We start from the raw sequence: 20,491 nt of genomic DNA on the forward strand, positions 1-20,491 counted from the left end.
CCGAGGTCATCTCGGCTAGGCCGAGGTTGCCTCCGAAGATATCGGAATCCGAGATAAGCGGATAAGAGACAAGAGTCCTAGAATGAAAAGGAAACTCAACTTGGATATGGACAAGAGTCCTAGATTGAGAGAAGACTTCAGTTTGGGTAAAGATAAACTCTTAGAGAGTTTATCCTGATCCCACTGGGAGTCCCAGATTAGCAGTAATCCTAAGTCCATTAGGGCCAGGCTCCTTTTGGGACTAGGATTGTATTGGCTATAAAAGAGAGGCACCCCCATGGGTCTAAGGTATGCTTTTGATACTCAAGCTTGTGAGTTTAGTACTTGATTTATCTTTGAGAGATATACTGACTTGATCGTCGGAGTGCCCCCGGGTGGTCGAAACCACCGCGGGATTCTTATATTTCTGTAACAGGTCAGTCAGGTGCCATCTATTCTGCCAGTGCTCTCCAGCTGGTTACTAAGCGGGCAGTGTGGTCGGAAAATCACTCACACAGTATGCTTTTAGAAATCCCCGGTACCTTCAACTCCGATCCGTGGCTTTGGCGACCTGATTGAACTAATGTGGTGTAGCGACTCTTTTAGCAAAAATATTTTTTGAAAATTTTATAATATATACTATTGGTATTTATTTTTTTTCAAATTTGTTTATATTTCTCAAAGAATAAAAAACAGGTCATGAAAATTGAACAAAAATTTAATATAATTTATTTATGCACCCCTAAGGCTAATATCAATATATAACTTTATCTTAAAATTTCGTAATAGTACTTACAAAATGTGTAATACTGTCACAAATTAACGTAATAAAAATTTCATAACCAAGGCATAAATTTTTGCAACATCAATTAAAAAATTATGGACATTTTATTACGTCAATTTATCCCGAGATTATGCATTTTGTTATTGATGTTATGAAATTTTATGATGAAATTACACATTTTGTGACAAGAAATACACAACACAATATTCGAATGACATTTTATGATGAAATTTCACATTTTATAAAAAATGCATTACACATTTTGGATCTGGGCCTAATATTCAGATCCACGACCCAACCTGAACCAAACTTTAATAAGAACATCAGTGGCTCGAACCTGGATGGATGGGTTCGGGTTCAAATTTACACCCCTGTGCAAATGCGTGTGCACCCACATAAATTATTAAAAAATATTATAGTTTCTAAATTTTCTATTAAATAAATGATCAAATATTGATCCTGTTTGTTATAACTTATTTCTATCTTGTTTCAGCTTTTAGCTTAATTTAAGCTATTTTGATGTGTTTGGTTCAGCTTAACAATACAGCTTATAACTTTTTGTAAGTTAAAAATCAACTTATTCTTTGAGTGAGGGAGGAGAAACTTAATTCATAAGTAAAAAATCAGCTTATGTTCACAACTGTAAGCTATAAGCTGTTAGGCTATAAGTTATAGGCCCTGTTTGGTAGGACTTATTTCCAGCTTATTTCAGCTTTTAATTTAATTTAAACTATTTTGATGTATTTGGTTTAGCTTAACAGTACAACTTATAACTTTTTGTAAGTCAAAAATCAACTTTTTCTTTGAGTGGGGGAGGAGAAGCTTAATTTATAAGTAAAAAAATCAGCTTATGGTGCCTGTTTGGTGCAGCTTAAAAGCTACTTATTTCAGCTTTCAGCTTAATTTAAGTTATTTTGATGTGTTTGGTTTAACTTAACAATGCAACTTATAATTTTTTGTAAGTCAAAAATCAACTTATTCTTTGAATGGGGCAGGAGATGCTTAATTTATAAGTCAGAAATCAACTTATGTTCAGAGTTATAAGCTATAAGCTGTTAAGGTATAAGCTATAAGCACTTTCCCACAGCTCTACCAAACAGGGCCATGTTCACAGTTATAAGCTATAAGCAGTTAAGCTATAATCACTTTCCCACGGCTCTACCAAACAGGGCCATGTTCACAGTTATAAGCTATAAGCTGTTAAGCTATAATCACTTTCCCACGGCTCTACCAAACAGGGCCATAATCACTTTCCCACAGTTGTACCAAACGGGGCCATTGTCAAGTCCATAAATGTAAGGCATTTAAGCCTCGTTTGGCAAGTAGTTTTTGAAGTCAAAAGTTATTAAAAAAATAAAAAGTTAGTAACTTATATAAAAAAGTCAAAAATTTTATTTTCTCTATATTTTTGTATATCTTTTTGTAAAAAAATTAAAAATTATCTAAAATATACTAATTTTTTTACATAATATTTTAGTCAAAAAATTACTAAAAAACCTGTTTCCAAATGAGACCTTAGTCATTTACGTAGGCATTGTTTGGGAAGGACTAAAGTGGCTATTTTAGCCACAAAAAATAAAATAAGCTATTTTAGCCACAAAAAATAAAATATCACATTCAACCCATAATCATCACACGCTTATCTCATAAAAAAAGTCAAAAAAACCAAAATTCTTTCCCAAATCAAGTTTTTTAGCTCATGCTAAAATAGTCAAAAAATTCAAAAAGCCAACCCACTTTTCAAACGGAAACTTAGGCCTCATTTGGGAACAGGCTAATTTAGTAACTTTTTGGCTATTTGGCTAAAATATGAGCTAAAAAATAAAACTAGTATGTTTGGGATGACTTTTTTGCTTTTTACGAAAAGATGTGCAAAAAGTAGAGAGAAAAGATAATCTTTGACTTTTTGGTATGAGTTGTTAGTTTTTTTGACTTTTTTAGTAACTTTTTGACTTTTTGACTAAGCTAGTTAGTCTCCAAACGAGGCCTTAGGCTCATTTTGAAAAGTAGCCTAAAAATTACTTCTAGATAGCTTGAGATGATCTAAATAATAAGTGTACTTTTTAATTTTTTATGAAATATGAATTGAGTATGAGTTGGATTTAAAGTGATATAATTGAAAAGTAATACACTTAAATAAGATGATATAGAATAATAATTTTTTGACTTTTTAATTTTTTTAAGTTATGACAAACAAGACCTTAATCTATCTTCCTCTCTCACAAAAAAAAATTAAAAAAAATAAAAATGAATCAAAAAGCAGTTTTTTAACATTTAATATTTCTAACTTTTTCCTAAATTATTTGGCCAACAATTATTGCTGACACATCTGATGACTATCCCGCCAAAACCCATCAGGCGATCACTTCGATCATCATCACTCTCACCCCGAGGACCGAAGCAATATCTGAAAACCCTAAACAGTCACCACCCAGAGAAGAAGACAATCCAAAAGCAAATGGATTTGGGTGGGGGTAATAATAGTGGTGGTGCTAAGCAAGAGCAAGAGCAAGAGCAAGAGCAAGAGCACCTCTTTTTAAGAAAAGGGTCAAAGGTCGAAGTGAGCAGCGACGAAGAAGGGTTCAGAGATGCCTGGTATGTCGCCACTATCCTCAATGTACCCACCAACTCCAACTCCAACTCCAACTCCAACTCCAACTCCAGGAAAAGGAAGAGGAGGAATAGTAAGACGACATCGACGACGACCAACAATAACAACAACGACAAGAAGTACCTGGTTGAGTATGATACCTTGTTGGCAGACGACGATGCCACGAAGCCCTTGAGGGAATTCGTTGATGTCTCCTTCATGAGGCCTGTCGACGACCACCCCCCTCCACATCCCCCTTCTTTCCAGTTGTACGACATTGTCGATGCCTCCTACAGAGATGGCTGGTGGACTGGGATTATTACCCGAATCAACCATTCCCATTCCGACTCCAAGTTTCTTGTCTTCTTTCAGAACCCTCCCGATGAGATCGAGTTCGCTCCTTCTCAGTTACGGCTCCATCGTGATTGGGTCGATCGCAAATGGGTTATCCCTCAAAAGCAGGTTAAACACTCATTTTGTCTCTCTGATTTCTTTCTTTTTTGCCTTTTTTTTAAAACTAGTTTTTTTTTTGGGTTTATAATGCTTTTTGGTTATTTATTTTTACCAATTTTCTATTTTGATTTGGCTTCCACAATGAGTCACAGCTAAGATTGCCGTTTAGGTTGGGCTTGGAGTATGGATTTGGGTAAAGATTTGGAAAGGAAAAAGGAAAATGTGTGTCAAGTATAGGTGAAATGTAGCTATATTTGATTCAAATTTTACCTCCGTTTGCTCTTTCTAAATCCCTACCAAAATCCATGCTCCAAACAACGTCTTTATTAATGTCATAATAATCTACTATTTTGTAGCATTATCTTTGTCTGTTCATTACCACTTATACCTGGTCAGACTACTACATAATCTGTACTGTAGTATTTTGTAGCATTATCTTTGTCTGTTCATCACCACTTCTACCTGGTCAGACTACTGCATAATCTGTACTGTAGTATATTCTTATGTGCTAACTTTATGTGGTACGTTCCTTTATGAATCTACCCTATTGTCTTACTGCTATTTGGCATCAATTTTATTTTTTTTAGTCTATTATACTTGAATGTTTAATTAATTTCATGAACATCTTGATCTTGATATTAACCCTCTATCTCAAACATAAAACTTTGATGGGTTCGTCTGAAATTATCATTTACTGGCTTCAGAGGTCTTGTCGTTTACTCCTTTGTTCTCGTCTCAAATTCATTCTAATCACAACCTCATTAACTGATATATTTGTGGTTTTCATTTCAAGGACTCATGCCAATACCTTATGAATCTTTTATGCTTTGCTTTTCTTATCATTTCTCTTTTATCCTTTGTTTTGATTATCATTTCTTATTATGGTGCCATTATTTTAATGATCCCATTTATAATGATGGATTTGTAACTCCATTATGCAACATTTTAACCGAAATTATTCAATTACTTCTGAAATAACTCATTCTGGAATTCTCAATGTATGGGCTATATTAGAATATTTCATTAACGTCTGAATTAATTATGTTTCCGAGTTAGTGCAAATTACCAGGGTATGAGAATGTATCAATTCTGTTAAATTTCATTATGTACGGTTATTTTTTGAATTTTTTTTGTAAAATTTATGTTCTATATCGGGTTTTCTCCATTTCTCTATCCCTGTATTTTTTCATCATAGATTGGAAATCATAGATTATTGCTGTGCCAATAATGTCTTGAATCTATGTTTGCAAGTAGCAGGCATTCAATTTCCATGGGACATCCTAATGTGCCCTTCGTGCACGTGTTGATTAATGCTATTGGATTAAATGCAGTACAGCTTATTATTTTGACGAAGTTGGTTTGATTTTCTTTTTCTATATTAGATTCATCAATTAATACAAAAAATGTATGCATACTCAATTGTCATCTTCACATCTGTTAGGGCTCTCATTTTGTCATATTTTGTGCTATGAAGTTGGTCATGTTCAGTCTATTTCTTAGTTAGCTTTGGGGCTACCATATATTCTTCTTGCATGGTTGGCAAGCGGAAGCTGCTTTCGAAGATAGTTTGACAAACCTTTTGGATTGACCTAGCTACTAAAATTGGTTGACAGTTTTTGGTAATTAGACCAAGTTTTGATGTATGTGCACTTCCTATGCTTGCAGTGATATTCTTAGCTCACTGGTTTTAACAAATAAATAATGTGGGTGTTTCCCTGATGATCAGAGATCTTATGTCTATATAGAGCAACTCTTCTGCAAACTTTCACCAATGTACTACATTCTACAATCTATTTAATATGTTTAGTGCTTTTGAACAAGGTACAAGGAGCTGGGATGGAAACAAAACAATCAGAATTTATTCTGTTTACCACATCATAAATTAAAGTGGGGTTTTGATAACGAGTGCCCTAAGGGCATTGGTTAACAAAGTTTAAAATAATGATACATTTTTTATGCTACACATTTTCATAAAAAGAATGTTCAATCATTTTCAGCATGTTAACAGGGCACTCGTTAACGGAATCCAGTAAAGATTGTGAATGAAGAATTTGAATCTGCCAACGAATTATTTTTTAATCAAATTTTTATTTCTTGCATCAATGTGTTCTTCTGCATTAATGTACTTCCTAGTGGCAGGGTGGCAGCACCTTTACACTTCATAATTTCTAAGATTAAACTATTTCAATGAACATCTAGCCATCTTGTTTTAACAAATCAAATAGGAGAAATTCTTAAATGGCAACTATTGTGGTACGAGTACAAGCCACATCCTTCCACCAAAGAAAAGGAGAAATTATAACTTAGAAGTTCAATTCACAACTATTGAAAGATAAACTTCTTTCTTTTTTGTCTTACTCTTTTAGTTCTATTAGCAATAGAATTTTTGTTTATAATATTATCTTCCCTCTTTATTAATATTGTTTGTTTGTTTTTGTTTTTTGAACTTGTAAGATTTTATGTTCATTTTTTTCTCCAATTATGGATAGAGTTGATGACACCTTTTTTTACCATCCAATCAACTTTCAACACTTTAAACTAATTGTGTTTTCTAAATTCTGAAAAGCGAATGATGGGGCCAATGTTTAGCGTGGGAACAGCCGTAGAAGTGTCTTTTGATAAAGAAAATTTTCGTGATGTTTGGTTCCTTGCAAGTTTCCTTAGTCAAATTGGGAACAATGCTTTCTTGGTGGAGTACAATAGCTCAGGTATCAGTGATGGGGCTGGGCTTTCTAAAGTAACTGTGGATGCCCGCCACATCCGACCCTCCCCTCCCCATGTAGAGTATAAAGATTTTGTTTTGTTTGACAAGGTGGATGCATTCTGTGGTTTTGGATGGTGGAGGGGAAATATTACCAGTTTTCTTAAAGATAGGAGGTACGTTGTCCTTCTTAATCATACAAACGAGGAGAAGGAACTCAATCACTCAGAGATAAGGCCCCACATGGATTGGATTGATGGCAAATGGGTTATAGCTTCACAGGTATGATTTTATTATTATTTTTTAAGACTCTTGCTATATGCTCCTTCAAGGGTTTTGTATTACATTTACTTTGATTGTCACCTATTATTGACTTTCTTCTGTTGTCCTCACCTTTCGCCTGTGATTATCATGCCATTTTGTTTAAAATGAGATTCCTTGTTTCCACATTCTTTGTGATAAGTACTTGCCAGCCAAGGGGACAGAACATAACAGCCCTTCCAATCAGTTTTGTGCACATAAAGATAATTTTTTGTAAATGAGTGGATCCAAGTGAGAGTGCAAGCTCTGTTTATGGGTAGATCTTCTGTATTATGGAAACATTCACTTTAGATTATCAGAATTTATAAACAAAATTGGAATGAAATAATTTAGGGTCTTTGTAAAATTGAACAAAAAGGAGAAGAGAAGCCTATAAGAAAATATAACGGTGTGTTGGCTTGCTGCCATGGACCCATGAGTCCTTTGCCTTAATATTAGTCCCCTTACTCCCCCCCCCCCCCCCCCCCCCCCCCCCCCCCCCCCAAAAAAAAAAAAAAAAAAAAATCTATTATACTGCTATTGGCATGGATAATTGAAAGTACATTAATTTGAGGGACATTTGAAAGAGTTTTATGGTGATAAATAATTGTGTTACCTCGTGTTTTACATTTTCCGTCCCAAACACGCATTAATGTGTACTAGTTGGGAGTTTTTTTTTTAGTAGTGAAGTAGCACTCAAAAGTATGATGAATTAGTTGGTGTAGTTGCATCTATTTGTGCTCTAAGATGGATGATTGGTTACCTCATGTTTTCAGTCAAGTTTTAGTAGTGAATTAACTCTCAAAAGTATGATGAATTGGTTGGTGTAGTTACATCTATTTGTGCTCTAAGATGGATGATTGGTTACATAGGTATCTTCCTGTCTAAGGCCAAGGCTTAGTTAATGTTCTATATTATACCAAGGCCCACATTCGGTGCACTTTTCATTTTAATCTCTATCAATTCTGAATTGTTGCTGTTTGGCATTACTTGTCATATTTATGGTCACTATCCTAATATTGTATTTCACCTGATTTTTTAAATGGCTTGCTTGATGTTTAAATTGGTTGTTTTTGTTTTGGTATTATATATATTTTTTCTTTTGATGTGTGTATTTTGTACTAGTTTTACAGATAAATTTTGCTTCTAAAATAGTCCTTAGGTTTATCAAAAGAAAATTGACTGATTATTTTTCATGCAAATAATCAACTATGGTTTGGTTTTATAACTAGAACAACTTCAATGACTGTGAGATACATGGTCTTGGGTAGAACTCAACCCCAAAAGTTAGCTCAAGAGGTGAGGATCATCACGCTTATATGCTTAACATTACTCTAGTATTCGGCCGACGTGGGACTTCACTTCACAGACTGCACATCTAGGAAGTTTTGCTGCTGCAAAAAAAAACACTTTGGAGAGAAGAACTTGTTCATTAAAGTCCATGGAGAAAGAGAGTGACCAGGCAAACCCATAGTAAAAAATCACCTTCTTGCCATCTCTTCTACCTCGCTCAAGATTAATAGTATTGGGAATCTGGCTTGAGATCAGAGCCCTCTAGGGCGTCAATCTGTGATTTCTTTTGTTCTCGTTTATTTTGGCCCCCCCCCCCCCCCCCCCCCCCAAAAAAAAGAGGAGCTTTTTCCTCACTCCTTTTAGCATTAATATTTAGGTTTGGGGCTTTGTTTGCCCTCGATCTCTTGCATAATCCTCCATTCTTTGATTTTGTTTTATTTTGTTTTCTTGGACTTTTTTGTATTCTCGTTCATTCCTAATGGTTTTATAGTGTTCAGTGTGATCCTCTTTGATCGATTTGAGAGGGCTGCAATTTTGTTGCTTTGGTTTCTCTCAGATCCTAGTTGATCCCATTTTGATTGGGACACAAGTTATGGTTTGGGTTGGTTTGGTTTCTCTCAAATCCAAGGTTCAATTAGGGTTTAGTTTTCCTTTCGGCTCCTTTTGTTTGTCCTGTCTGTTTCTGTCATGTTTAGGATGTTGTACTCTTTGAAGGTGAGACTCAGGCCTATTTTGGGAAGTGATAGTCTTAGCCAAAAAGCCAATACAAAAAAGTCAACTCTCCTTTCTACTTTTTTGCACTTCTTTTGTAAAAGGCCAAAAAGACACTAAAAGGCCAATTCCTAAAATAGGCCTCAATGATGCCCATAGGAGTCACTGTACCTAATGAGGATCAGATGGAGGACTGGTTTGGAGGAGATGATGAGGAATGAGATGGGGGGGAAGAAAAGATGAGAAATCCAAGCTCACTAAGCAAACCTCTCAACCACAATGCCTCCTTTACAGTTTCAGTCAGTGACATGTACTTCTCATCCCTTGTCTGTGGTGACAACTCTACTGAAAGTTTGAAGTGTGCATCCAAAGGCGTACTTACAGGTTTTGTATTCTGCATTCCAAAAAGTTCAAGTACCTTCTCAAGATAATTTTTGTGAAACAAGTACAACCTTCTTGCTTTCTTGATTCTGCGAATTTTTATATCCAAAATCTTCTTTGTGGCACCCAGGTCTTTCAGCTCAAGCTTACCATTTAGATCACTCTGTCTTGTTGATTTCAGACGTGCTCTTGGAAGCAATAAGCATGTCATCAACATGTAACAACCAGTACCCAAAAGAACCATCTGAGAGTCTCCTGAATACACACACTGTCACGCTCACTCCTAGAGAAACCGCGACTCACCATAAATGTATAAAACTGCTTATGAGTTATGATACTGCCTAAGGTGGTGTTTCAGGCAGTGTAATGATTTTCTCAACAAGTAAACATGATCTTCCTTACCAGAAACAACAAAATCCTTCCAGCTAATGCATGTAAATTATCCTAAATGGTCTTAGATGTGATCGAACTATCAACATTGATGTCCTTACTTGAAGCTATAGATTGATTGGGCTTTAGAAATCAGAGTACTGAAAATTTCTTGTTTTCTTTTGAATAGTAAACATACTTCAAATTTGGGAAGATACCTTTAGAAATGAGATGAAGTGTTTAGGCTAAGATATACAAACGTATAAACTTAGTGCTGCTGTGGAGCATGTGGAAAGATGACAAGTATGCAAGGAAAACAGAATCCAAGGATTCTTAGACTGTGTCACACAGACGCACAACTCATAATGGTTGCTATATCAATGTGAAATCATTTTGGTCTATATTGGGAGAAAGTTTGTAAATATATAAAAAAAAAAATTTGCTTTTTTTGTTTTTATTTTTTTGGTGTTCATATGTGTATTGACATTAAGTTTAGGAAGCACGGGTGTGGGTATGGATACGGGTATGGTACAGGTACGCCGATATGGCAAATTTAAAAAAATTAAGGTAGGGGTATGGCTGGGGTACATCAATTTTTTTTATAAAATTTATAGCTAAACATCCAACATACAGATCAAAGTTTAGTATCATAATTAAAAAGAGCAATTACAAAATAATTTGTGAAAATTTTCACTTCATTCATATAATTTTCAAATATTCAAATAATAATTTAAATACATCAATATTTATCTTTTATTTTATATAATTCTAATTAATTTTTTTTATATCTTTTATTTTATATAATTTTGAATTTCTACTACAAGACTACAATAGTAAGAAGGGCACAAAGTGGGTGATTCGCATTACCTAATTGTTTTTGAAGATGATTAAAGAGGAATAAGGCTATAGCTTGCATCAATTTCCAGTTGCTGTGGGGAAAAAAAATGTTAAAAAAAAAAAGACAAAAAAAATAGATCAGAAAAAATCTTAAATGAATTGGGAATATGAAATTTTTTTTAAAAAAAATAAAATAAGAAGAATCTGAAAAACTCAGAAAAAGAGAGAAACTATGAAATAATCTTAGAAATATCTTTGGAAATAAATCTGGAAAAAGAGAGACGAATCGAAGAGGAAGAAGAATTGAAGAAGAATCGAAGAAGGAGAGGAACTCACTGGAATATCAAGCTTTAGTGTCGTCTTCGATGGAGAGCAGATTCGACAAACTCTGTTCTTCAAATGATTTACGATTTCTTCAAACGATAGATATAATTTGCTTTTATGTTTTTTATTACTACTAAACACCCCATATTATTTAATTTTTCAAAATGGGCAAAAGATAATTGCTCTGGTGCCCCAAATAAATTCTGAAAATTTGATTTTGACCCTAGCTTACCCATGGAGTACCCACCGTGTACCCAAAGCGTACCAGATGTATACGGGCTGCATAAAATGTACCTGGTATGTTTTTCCCGTACCTGGTACGCGTGCAGCCGTACTGGTATGCGTATCCATATCCGTATCTGGTACGTACCCGGTACTTGTACGGCAACATTTTTGGAGTACCCGTGCTTCATAGCATTAAGTTTTTAATCTTTTGATTTTTGCCCCAAATTTTTCTTTGCTCTGTTAATAATTTTCCTGCATTTCCTATTATTATTTTTTCTCCCACAAGCTGGCTTTGTTGTGGTTGTCTCACTCACCTTGTGAAGGTTAATTCTCTTGGTGCATGGTTCTTTGTCCTGAACTGGAAAGAAGTATAATTTGGTAGCCCGCTATAATAGTTGATCTTCCATTTGTTCTGTTTTTACTTGCTCTAATTGTACTGTTAACAATATTTTTTCTTTCTCCCTAAGGGAATTGTTGAACAAAAAGGTGAGGTGAACCATCAAAGAAGAAAGAGGGGAAGACCAAAATTACTGGTTGAAAAACCTATAGGTTTGGTAGAAGGTATGTAGTAATTTGAAGCACTAGTGCTATTTAGATATTTATAATTTCAAAAAATGAAAATTCGCATAATGATTTGTAGGTGAGGAGAAAAATGGAGTTGAAACTACATGCTATCAAATTGTTGCAAAAGATTGTGAAACAAATGAGACTGTGCAATCGACAGAGTCAGGGATCCATTTTCGAGGGATGATGCCCATCAAAGATGATTTTCCTTTACGGTTTTTAATTAAGAAAAATCTGAAGCTCATTGCAGATGATAAGAAACTTCTGAGTGGTCCACGAAGGCACAATCATATATCAAGCAACATAATGAATTTGCCCCTGGCAAAGATTGATAACCAGCCAAATGAAACAATTGCACAAAAGCCAGGTAAGCAACTTAAGAAGCATTCATCAAAGAGTGAATCTCCAACTCAAGGTAGGCAATGAAAATCTGTAGTTCAAGTGATGTAAATAGGAAAATATTTAGTTGTCTTATTTTATTTGGCATGCTTGTACTTTATGATCTTTGGGCCTTCCTGCTATGAGCATATTCATGCAGAATACTCTTCCACTTTTTTCCTCTCTCTCTCTCAGGCTACACTATACTAATTTTTAGGTGAGTTTAATTCCTATAAAAAAGGAAATTGCTGGAGTTCTCACAAACAATCGCAAATTTGATGCAAAGTGCTTGCTGGAGAAACTAAGATATTTATTAGAATTTCATTAAACCCCTAGAATTTTTCTTGGTATATAACTCCTATTTCTTTGGATTGAAGTGAACGAAAAAAAAATAAAAGAAAAAGAAAACCAAGTAGGAAAGGAATGGAATTCCCTGTCTGATAATATTATTATCTACCATTTGGCACATCTGGACAGAATGAAGTTTCATCAAATGTATGCATTAAAATGATTTCATGGTTTGAGGATATATTTTGGATAATGTTGCATTTATGATCTTGAAGAATTTTACCATAGATGAATGTGGAATATGATAATGATTTCTAGGTTGCTAAGCATTAGATCAGACTGTTTTGTAACATTGGCCAATATAATTTTCTTCCTCCACAGAAACAGGTAGAGCACAATAGAAGTCTTCTTGGAATGCGCTGTATTTGTTTTTTTGCTTTTGCAATCATGGTCTTTATTGCTTATTGTAGATTGTCAAAATGCATGCAGAGGAAAACATGTCAAGTTTTTTATTAATTATTTTTTAAAAGCAGATTGTATATCCAAAGATGTTGTAGTTGTTGATGAAATTCCTAGCCACATATTTGATGATCAACCTCTAATGATGTGGTTTGAAGGAATGGACTCACCATCAACTGTGAATGACTCAAGTAAGCCCTTATGTATTCCCAGTGATGTTTGTATTTTGGAATCTGTTTGATTATTATTATTTTTTTAGTTTATTTTTATTGCATAATTTGTTTTTTGTTTTTTTCCTTGTGTCTTTCCTGTCTAGGCGTTGAGGCAAGTGGTAGACAAGATGCAAAAGCAATGCAATCTCCTGCAATTGCTTCCACTTGCATTAATGTGTCAGGAAAGAATAGAGACTGGCCTTTTGTAAAGCGCTCTTCAATCTGGGAAAACCTTGAATGTATGGAAATATTTAAAAAAATGCCACAGCAACCACACTTTCAGCCTTTGGGTAAGTCCAAGGAGGATATTCGTGAAGGTTTAGCTATTGCTAATATGGTGACCTTTGCGAATGTAGTGCTGTGGACATCAAAGTTGCAATTTAGTGATCCTAGAAGCGTAATTGATAGCCATTTGGAAACTCTTTCTGACTTGGAAGCTCATGGGTTTAATGTTGACCCAATAAGAGGCCGTCTAAATGAGTTGCTATCGAAGAAAGTTAGGCAAAGTAAGCTACTGGAGGAATCCAAAGGAGTTGAGATGAAGATAAATGAGCAGGGTCTTGAGAAAAACAAAATTGATGAAGAGATTCATGAGATTGATAAAAAGATGGAGGAGTTGCAAGAAAAGCTTGCTTTAGCTACATCAATGACGAAGATGAAGGATAATGAGATTGGTGCTTTGCGATCAAAAAAGGAGGTTATTGATCGAGATATTCTGAAAGCACAGCTTGATTTCGAAGGACTAGCTGCAGCCCCTCTGTAAGTAGCATGTTTGTTGTACTTTTGTTCTCTTTTGGTTGCACTGCTTTTGGATTCAATAGATGAGACTGACCAATGTAGATAAGTCCTCGCTTATGTTGATGTAATTACGTTTTTGAACACTGTTAAGTAGAGTCAATGGCCTGTTCCAATGGTCAGGGCAACCTTTGTAGGCCGTGGCTCGTTGGGTCTAGGGTTCAATCCGTGCCACGAACCACTATACTATAGTGGCTTATTAACAGCTCTGCTTGTATATGCACTACATCTAATGGTAAATTATGATACTGTGTTGAAAATTATCATGTGGCTTTGCATAGGACAGCTCAAATATTGTGTTATGCCTAAAATGATTGTATCTTGATAAAAGGAAATTTTATTTGCACTTTACAAAAAAATTTCAGTACACCATTTATTTTATTGTGATATAAATTTCTGAACAAAAGTCAATTTTTTAGACATAAACTTCCGAATTCGGTACAAACTAATGAACGGGAATGTTTATATATGAGCAATTCATTTTTGAAAGTTTATGTCCAAACATTCAACTTTTGTCCAAAAGTTTATATCCAAACGGCACATTTTGTGATGTGCAAATAGAATTATCCCTTGAGAGAATATATAAAATAAAATGACTAAAAAGCCCATAAACATCCCTCCCCCTTCCATGTTTCTCTTTCCCCATGATCTCCAACCAACAATTTGTACAAATTTGGTTTGACCCAATCATAAAAGCTGTAGTAAGAACACTATGATTGAGAGAACAATAGACTAGTGGAAAAAAATAGAGGGAAGAAAAAACTGCTCTCATACCAAAGCTACGAACTCTAGAGCACAACCATCGAATAAATTCAATCCAGTGCCTAAAAGCATTGTTGAGGAATATATATCAATGTTTACAGGTAAAAGTAGGTGGTGAACAGAATTTATTGAAACAAAGCATGAAGTAATGTTTCCATATTTGTAAAACTGAGTTATGTTGTGTAGTGTAGTGTAGTGTAGTGTAGTGTTGTGTTGTGTTGTGTTGTGTTGTGTGGAGAAGTGGGGTTGGGTTCAACAGGTAATATTGTTGTTATGTAATAGATGTAATAAACGCTTGTTTTGTTGTTGAGGGTGAAATGCCCCAGTGAGTGAGTGAGTTGTATATGTATGTATGTATATGAATATATATGCATGAACCAGAACCATGTAGGCTGATGATGAGCAACCACCCTGACCCCCTTGCACACACAACTAACTAACAAACTGCTTTAAGTTTGGGCAGGGCATATATTTGTTTTGTTCTATTCGCAACCTCCCTCCCACCCTCCCTCTCTCCCCGCTTGCTTCATGTGTATATAATATATATGTGCTACAACTGCAAGCCATGCCCTGCAAAAGTTTGTTGTAAGGGATGAACAAACCTTGCCCAACCCATACTTTTTATCATAATATTATTATATAAATGGAAGCAGTGAATTACAGGTTTTGTTCCACTTTTTTTGGCTGGGTTTATTATTTGTTAATTTTGTAGGTATTGTCATGTTTTAGCCATTTCAACAGAAATTGCTCTTTTTTCTTTTTTGTGAATGCTTAAAAAATTAATGTTAGGAATATAATTTCTGGTATACATTGGATAGAAAGAAAGAGCAAGTGCAGAGAGAAAGAGGTATTTGTTTTGTTTTTAGGACACACATGGGAAAGGACTATTAAGGGCAATTAGATTAACATAGTAAAAATTGAAATTTTAAACAAAAATATATGTTTTAAACTTTTAATAACAATAATATTTTCAAAATCTTTGATGAACTTTCTAAAGTTTTCTTAATTTTTTAGTAGTTTTTCTTAAAAAATAAAATATTTTAACTCCAAATTTTTAAAAAATAAAACACAAAAATGACCTTAAAATATATTGCAATTTATAAGTTCTTCAAAAAAAGCTGCACAAAAATGAAAACTTATACAAATAATTGCAAAATATGAACAATAAAAAATAATTACACTATAAATGGTAACTAAAAAATAAAGAGAAAATTGGTGATAAATCCAATTTAGAGAGTGTTTAAAGTATTATGTTCAGTGGACATTTTTTGCCTCCGTTTGGTGAGCGGCCTACCTTTTGAAAAATAGTTTAATGAGAAGTTTTTTTGTTGGTTTTGAAGGACATTTTATTTCAATTTTACCCTTGGATTTTTTTTATTTGTTGACTTTTGTAGACTATCTGTTCAAATTTTTTTTCCTATTTGTTCTAAAAAATTCCCTATCTGTTCAAATTCTTTCTATTTGTTCAAAATTTTCCCTATCTGTTAATTTTTTTCCCATTTTGTTTATCTATTCAAATTCACACCATTTTAAAACTCTCTCTCTATTTGTTTCTCTCTCCACCTCTATTTCTGTAACGCCCCGAAATAAATATAATATGCCATCTAAAACGATAAGTAAATAACAGTATGAATCAGAGTATAATGTCCTTTTATTACATGAGATTCAATTGTGCAAAAGGATGACACATACGATATATATTCATAAATAGTACATCATGAATCTATAGCATGTATTACCAAGCAGTCATAATGTAATAAAAGTTGAACAGATAATCATATATGCTCTAGAGGCTTACATTTTTCCAAGTCAAGGCGTGGGTACATCGAAAGTGAGTCTAAAACTCAATACAAGTAAAGCCATAGGCTTGTACAAATGTTAAATACAAAATAACAAAATAATAAAACTGCGCCTTTAGCTCCACAATCCTCCTAAGCTAAGTCCTTGGAGGAGGAGGAATATCACCAGCACCTGAAAATGATTTTTCCCAAATAGGGTGAGCCAAAACCCAGTAAAAATAATCTAACACCATATATGAATCTTAATAAAGATATAAGTATGATATGCACATACTATGTTTGTGATAAACTCATTTATAACTCTTTTGCAAAATCATACTATGTTGAATTTATATTTCGATCCATTTTATCTCAATTTATGAGTCATTTTCATTTTATTCAGAGAACCAAACTGAGAATACAACTAATTGAGTCTCTAATCAATATAGCCATCATACAGTTACTTCTATTTGTCATTTTACGGATATTTCGTCCGCAGGAATCGACAGCCATGTATGCTTGTGATTTTCGGTACTTTCACCCTGAACACTCTGACCAACTTAATTTAATGGAGTACATCTCTTTTCTTCTCCCAAATATGGAGTATATCCCCTTTGTCTTCCCAAGCATCATATATTTACAACGTATTAAAGATGTGACAACGTTCAATGCAATTAGATGAGAAAATTAGTTTCAATTCACCTAATTCTTATGCAATTTCTACAACAATCAAGGATATCCTTCACCGACAGCCCAAAGCAGATATTTCTAAACAGATGTACAATCTCCAAGACAGATAACTCATCCAAATTTCAGAGTGTGAGGGGTAATACTTATCCAACTCCACCATTTATATAAACATCCATCCAATTTCATATTTTCAATACCAATTCCACTTGTTTATACAAAATAAATATTTGAGACATTTTAGAGCAAACTCTATTTCTTTCAAAATTCAGCCAAAGTATCAAAATCAATAATTTTATTACAACACAACCTCATATTCACTCACATAACCATTTTCAATACATCCAATGTAAACCCCTCTTTTGATTTTAAATCAAAACCCTAGGTTTGTTCAAAATTCTCCAAAATCACAATATTGTTTATGAAAAGCAAATAGCTAAGTTAAAATCCATAGAAGATGGTAGAAAATCCCTACCTCAAAGGTAGAAGACGAGCCAAGCAAGGAAGAAACTCAGATGAAGCCGAAACCCAATTATGTTCAGATGAAAATGTAGCCCTTGAGATGCTTTACCTTTTTAACAAAGGCACACGGGGTAGAGGAACCACTAAATCTAGGTGAAAATGTAGAGGGAGAGAGAGAAGCTCTAAATCTAGGATTTTTGAAGTGTTGAGAGAGAGAATGAAATGAAAAAGTGATGTAAAATGTCATTTTTACGAACACAGTCCACTCGAGCTCAAGAAGTAACGCTCGAGCGTCCAGATACAATAAGTTGTTCCGCTCGAGTGTAAGAAGTGATGCTGAAGCGTAGATTACACACTCCCAGAAGTTTTGCAGACAGTAGGCCAACGCTCGAGCGCAAGAAAGGCCGCTCGAGCTGAGACCTCTCAAGCGTAGGAATAACTGCTCGAGCGTAGAATACACTCTCTCAGTAGTTTTGTAGACCTACAAAAGTGCTAAAAATTCATGAAGCCCGCTCGAGCGCAAAAAGTGACGCTCAAACGGAGGAGTAAAATTCTGGGCAACAAAAGTTTGAAAACCAAGCTACTAACTTGTTCCAAACGCAACCAATACAACCCAATAGTCAAACTCAAGAAGGGAAAAGAGGAACAAGACAAGAACAACAATATAGAAACGTGAAACCTGAGTCCAGAATATCAAATGGGTCGGGTCTAAAACTAAAATTGTTATAACCTCCTCCCTTAAGGAATTTCGTCTTCGAAATTACAATTTAAACTTTAAAATCATGTTTACATCAATTACAACAATGATAATCAATCAATTCTAACACCTTGACCCATCCACCAGTCATTCATTCTCATCAACTTGAGACACAAGTTCCAACATTGACAGTACAGTTCATATTTTTCAAAACATATACAATGTTTATATTAAACTCGTGTTTCCAAAACAGATACAACATATATAGTGTTCCTATATTTTATCAACATAACATAATCTCAATACATGCTCAAACATTAACAAATAAGTCTGGATATTTCTCACGGACTTCCAACTCACGTTCCCAAGTTGCCTACTTAACTCTGTGATGTCACCATAGTACTTTAACCATGGGAATTGTCTTGTCTCGCAAGACTTGGTCTTAAATATCCATGACTTTCACCGGTCTCTCCTCATTCGAGGCATCCTCATCTATCTCTAAGTCAGTCCAATTTAACATGTGCGATGGATCTGGCTCATACTTCCGAAGCATACAAACATGGAACACATCATGAACCATGGAAAGCTGTGGCGGCAAGGCCAAACGATAGACTACCTCTCCAATCTGCTCAAAGATCTCAAAAGGTCCAATAAATCTAGAGGAAAACTTCTCATTCTTCCTAAACCTCATCAAACCTCGCCTAGGTGATATCTTCAAGAAAACATGATCTCCTACCTTAAAAGACAAAGGTCTCCTCCTATGATCAGAGTAACTTTTCTGGCGACTCTAAGCCGTGACTAACCTCTTACGGATAAGTGCAACTTTTTCCATCATTTCTCGGACTAACTCTGGACCCAACAAAGGTGCATCACCCACCTCGGTCCAACACACAGGAGATCTACACGATTGGCCATACAAGGCCTCAAATGGTGCCATGTCAGTACTCGACTTGAAACTATTGTTATAGGCGAACTCCACTAAGGGAAAGTGCTTCTCCCACGATCCCTTAAAGTTAAGAACACAACCCTAAAACATATCCTCAAGGATCTGAATAGTACGCTTGGATTGTCCGTCAGTATGAGGATGATACGCAATGCTAAAAGTCAATCTTGTGCCTAAGGCACTCTGTAGGCTTTGCCACAACAAGCCGTGAAATCCGAATCTCTATCCGAAACAATCATTACAAGGACCCCGTGCAACCTCACTATGTCCCTAATATAAAGGTTGGCAAGATAATCTACTGAGTCACTCATGCACATAGGTATAAAGTGTGTCGACTTGGTCAACTACCACCCAAATTGCATCACTACTCTGTTAAGTCCTCGGAAGGCCCACAACAAAATCCATTGTAACATGATCCCACTTCCACTCGGCTATAGGCAAGGGTTGCAACAAACCCGCCGGCCTATGATGTTCAGCCTTCACTTGTTGACAAGTAAGTCACCTTGATACAAACACGGCCACATCCTTCATCATTTCCCTCTACCAAAATTGACAACTGAGGTCGTGATACATCTTTGTGCCTCCCGGATACATTGCAAGGCGTAAATAATGAAACTCTCAGACTATTTCCTCTCGATAAGACTCCGGCACGAAAAGGCAGTCACGGTATCTAACACTCGAGTTAGGATACACATTCAAGCCTTTCTCTACCTTTCCATTAGAGATCTTTTCCCAGAGGATTTCTACCTTAAGATCACTCTTTTGCACTAATATCACTGGGTTCACAAGTGTAGGTTGTGCCACTATCGAAAACAAGGCTACAGACTCCACGTACTCGCCAAGATGCAAGTCAAACTCACCCATAGCACCCAACATCTCCCATTTTCAAATGGCAATACTAGCCACACTACCAATGGATTTCCAACTTAGAGCATCGGCTACAGCATTGGCCTTCCCTGGATAATAATGTAACTTAAAGTCATAATCTTCTATAAACTCTCCTCAGTATCAAATTCAAGTCTTTTTGTGTAAACAGATATTTCAGATTCTTGTGATTAGAAAACACTTCAAACTTCTCGCCATATAGATAATGCCTCCAAATCTTTAAGGCAAAGATCACCGCCGCTAACTCTAGGTCATGAGTAGGGTAGTTCCTCTCATGTGTTTTCAACTGCCGTGAGCCATAAGCTACTACCTTGCCCTCTTACATCAGTACACGACCCAAACCTTCCTTTAAAGCATCACAATACACCGAATAACCCAAACCCCTCTCTAGAATAATCAACATTGGAGCAGTGGTGAGCCTAACCTTAAGCTCTTGAAAAGCCTTTTCACAAGTCTCTTTCCATACAAACTTAATGTCCTTCCTCATTAGTCTAGTTAATGGTGAAGCTAATCTAAAGAAATCTTTCACAAACTGACGGTAATACCCAGCCAACCCCAAGAAACTACAGATCTCAAAAGCATTTTTAGGTTGTTCTCAATCTTGCACTACCTCTATTTTGGGTGAATCTATAGT

The 20,491-nt window shown here is 35.3% G+C and overlaps 1 protein-coding gene across 2 annotated transcripts; it reads left to right on the forward strand.

The window, feature by feature from the left end:
• The first annotated feature begins 3,058 nt into the window (after nucleotides 1-3,058).
• LOC145788579 (DUF724 domain-containing protein 6-like) lies at nucleotides 3,059-13,906 on the forward strand. Of its 2 annotated transcripts, none has more exons than XM_082907612.1 (6): nucleotides 3,059-3,815; nucleotides 6,373-6,789; nucleotides 11,415-11,508; nucleotides 11,588-11,878; nucleotides 12,711-12,827; nucleotides 12,953-13,906. In XM_082907612.1, exons 1-6 carry the CDS (start codon nucleotides 3,096-3,098, stop codon nucleotides 13,609-13,611), a joined length of 2,298 nt encoding a protein of 765 aa, XP_082763738.1. In that variant the 5' UTR covers nucleotides 3,059-3,095; the 3' UTR covers nucleotides 13,612-13,906. The 2 variants fall into 2 exon arrangements, with proteins under 2 accessions (XP_082763738.1, XP_082763739.1); XM_082907613.1 differs by having other exon boundaries at nucleotides 3,066-3,815; nucleotides 6,619-6,789.
• Nucleotides 13,907-20,491: the final 6,585 nt, after the last annotated feature.

Source organism: Camellia sinensis, chromosome 15 (assembly GCF_055761805.1).
Source record: "Camellia sinensis isolate YWXY chromosome 15, ASM5576180v1, whole genome shotgun sequence".
In the NCBI taxonomy this organism is placed as follows: domain Eukaryota; kingdom Viridiplantae; phylum Streptophyta; class Magnoliopsida; order Ericales; family Theaceae; genus Camellia; species Camellia sinensis.